We start from the raw sequence: 1,920 nt of genomic DNA on the forward strand, positions 1-1,920 counted from the left end.
TAAATTTCAGCACATGTTGTGTTGAAATCAAGTGTTAGGCATAACAAAGGGTTCCCAATATTTCATGAGTATTGCAAACATCTGTAATTAAAATTTTTTTTTTTTTTTCCCTGCTGGGCATTTGCTGGAGTTGGGAAAAAGATAAAGGTTGTCCAAAGCTAATTTTCTGTATTTTTTTTTTTTTACCTTTTTTTTTTTTTATTATCTTTTTACGACCTGAGGGTACAACAGAACTGAAATTGTTACACAGTAATGCATGTTGTGGCTCAGTCCCAACGTCACATCATCTTTTTCACTACAACATTATGTCCAATGACAGATGAGGCACAAATTATCCATATTTTGCTCAAAATGTCCTGTTCTTGGCACATTTGTGTGTATGTTTTTTAAAGATACTGTAGAAGTCTTTAGGGAGGGGCTTCCAATTCTATTTAAGTAAGTGGAATTAGGAGGTCCTGGCTGTCGTAGCAGAACCCAAAAGACAGGGTTTTGACCACTGTCCATCCCGGATCTCAGGATTTCACATGAAATCTCTCACTTATATGAGTACATGTGAGTCAATTCTCCTAGTTCACCGTATAGTATTTGGTACCCATAGCTTCCATTAAAGATCCTTCAGCAGAGTATCTACATGATAGACCCACTCTTGTAGATTCTATATGGCACCCTATTAGCTTTCTCTAAGTGTAATATGCATACATGTTCTATTTAGACTTCTCTTCATTTTCTTCTTCTTTTAGATATTACGACAACTTTACCCAGTGCACAGAACATGAAGCTAACAATGCAAGTTGCTTTTGGCCAAACCCCCTTGCAGAGGACTTTATCACTGGAATTCATAAACAATTCTTTTCAAACTGTACTTCAGAAAAGGTTCACTGGGAAGATCCACCAGATGAAATTCTCATAACTCTGATCTTGATCCCAGTCATGTTGACATGTGCCATGATCACACTGGTAGTATGGTGCAGCAAGAGAAGTGATACCCTGGTATAAGTTGTTCCTTTAGGTTTTCTTTTTCTCTTTTTCATTTCCTTCTTCCAAAAATACTGAGAAAGGAGGATGAAGAGAGAAACTTGACATAAAGATTTCAGATCTTCTGAAATGGAACCTGTGAGATACTGAGACAGAGACAGTGCTCCTGTGAACAAAGACTGCCTGCTGCTGCTGCCAAAAGTCACTGTTGCTGAGCTTAGCCATCGGTGTTGCTGGTGCAAAGCTATTTCCATCAGGCCTCATCATCATGGACCTGACAGTCAGCTCCCAGAAACAGGAGAGTCCCCAGGCAAATGGATCCCTTAGCTGCAAAACGAGTAAAGCTCTTTTCCCATGGGTTAAGCTCTTCAGTAAACTGAATTTTGCAAAACTGTATGTAACACATGGTGTAACATTGGCTGCAGAGGAGATGATATCTCTTGAGTTTTTGTGCAGGACACCTGAGATTTTCATTTATGAACCTTGTGACTTGAAGATCACTGCCAAAGGAACTGAACATGGATGTAACCAAGTGGCAGCTTTTTCTGGAAGATAGTAAAAAACAGCATTATCAAGAACTGGAAGTATCTCCTGGGAAAGGAACAATTTATGTCCAGTGACTATCCTCATGGGGTAATTATCATGCCACATTATCAGATAGTTTATAAGATGCCTTTAAGCATGTCTGTGGCTTACAGACAAACTCTGGGAAGATATACAGGTCTTATTTTACAGAGCTGGGAAATGTGAGAGGAAATTGGTTGATTATAAATACACTAAAGAGTAATGAAGAAACTTTCGTATGCCAGACTCTTTATTTTTCCTTTTTTATAATTATTATTCTTGATGACTTGTGTTCACTGTATACTCCCCGCTCTCACTTCAATTTGTGCAAGTGATATCCTACAAACAAATATCAGGGTGTCATGTTGATTGAGGTGTCTT

At 38.4% G+C, this 1,920-nt stretch overlaps 1 protein-coding gene across 1 annotated transcript; it reads left to right on the plus strand.

The window, feature by feature from the left end:
• Positions 1-740: 740 nt before the first annotated feature.
• Positions 741-1,035, plus strand: RAMP3 (receptor (G protein-coupled) activity modifying protein 3; the record flags this gene model as incomplete). The annotated part of the gene is made up of 1 exon (XM_010282349.1): positions 741-1,035. A coding segment is annotated over one exon (256 nt), but the record flags the coding sequence as incomplete, so codon positions are not given.
• Positions 1,036-1,920: the final 885 nt, after the last annotated feature.

Source organism: Phaethon lepturus, unplaced genomic scaffold, assembly GCF_000687285.1.
Source record: "Phaethon lepturus isolate BGI_N335 unplaced genomic scaffold, ASM68728v1 scaffold4290, whole genome shotgun sequence".
In the NCBI taxonomy this organism is placed as follows: domain Eukaryota; kingdom Metazoa; phylum Chordata; class Aves; order Phaethontiformes; family Phaethontidae; genus Phaethon; species Phaethon lepturus.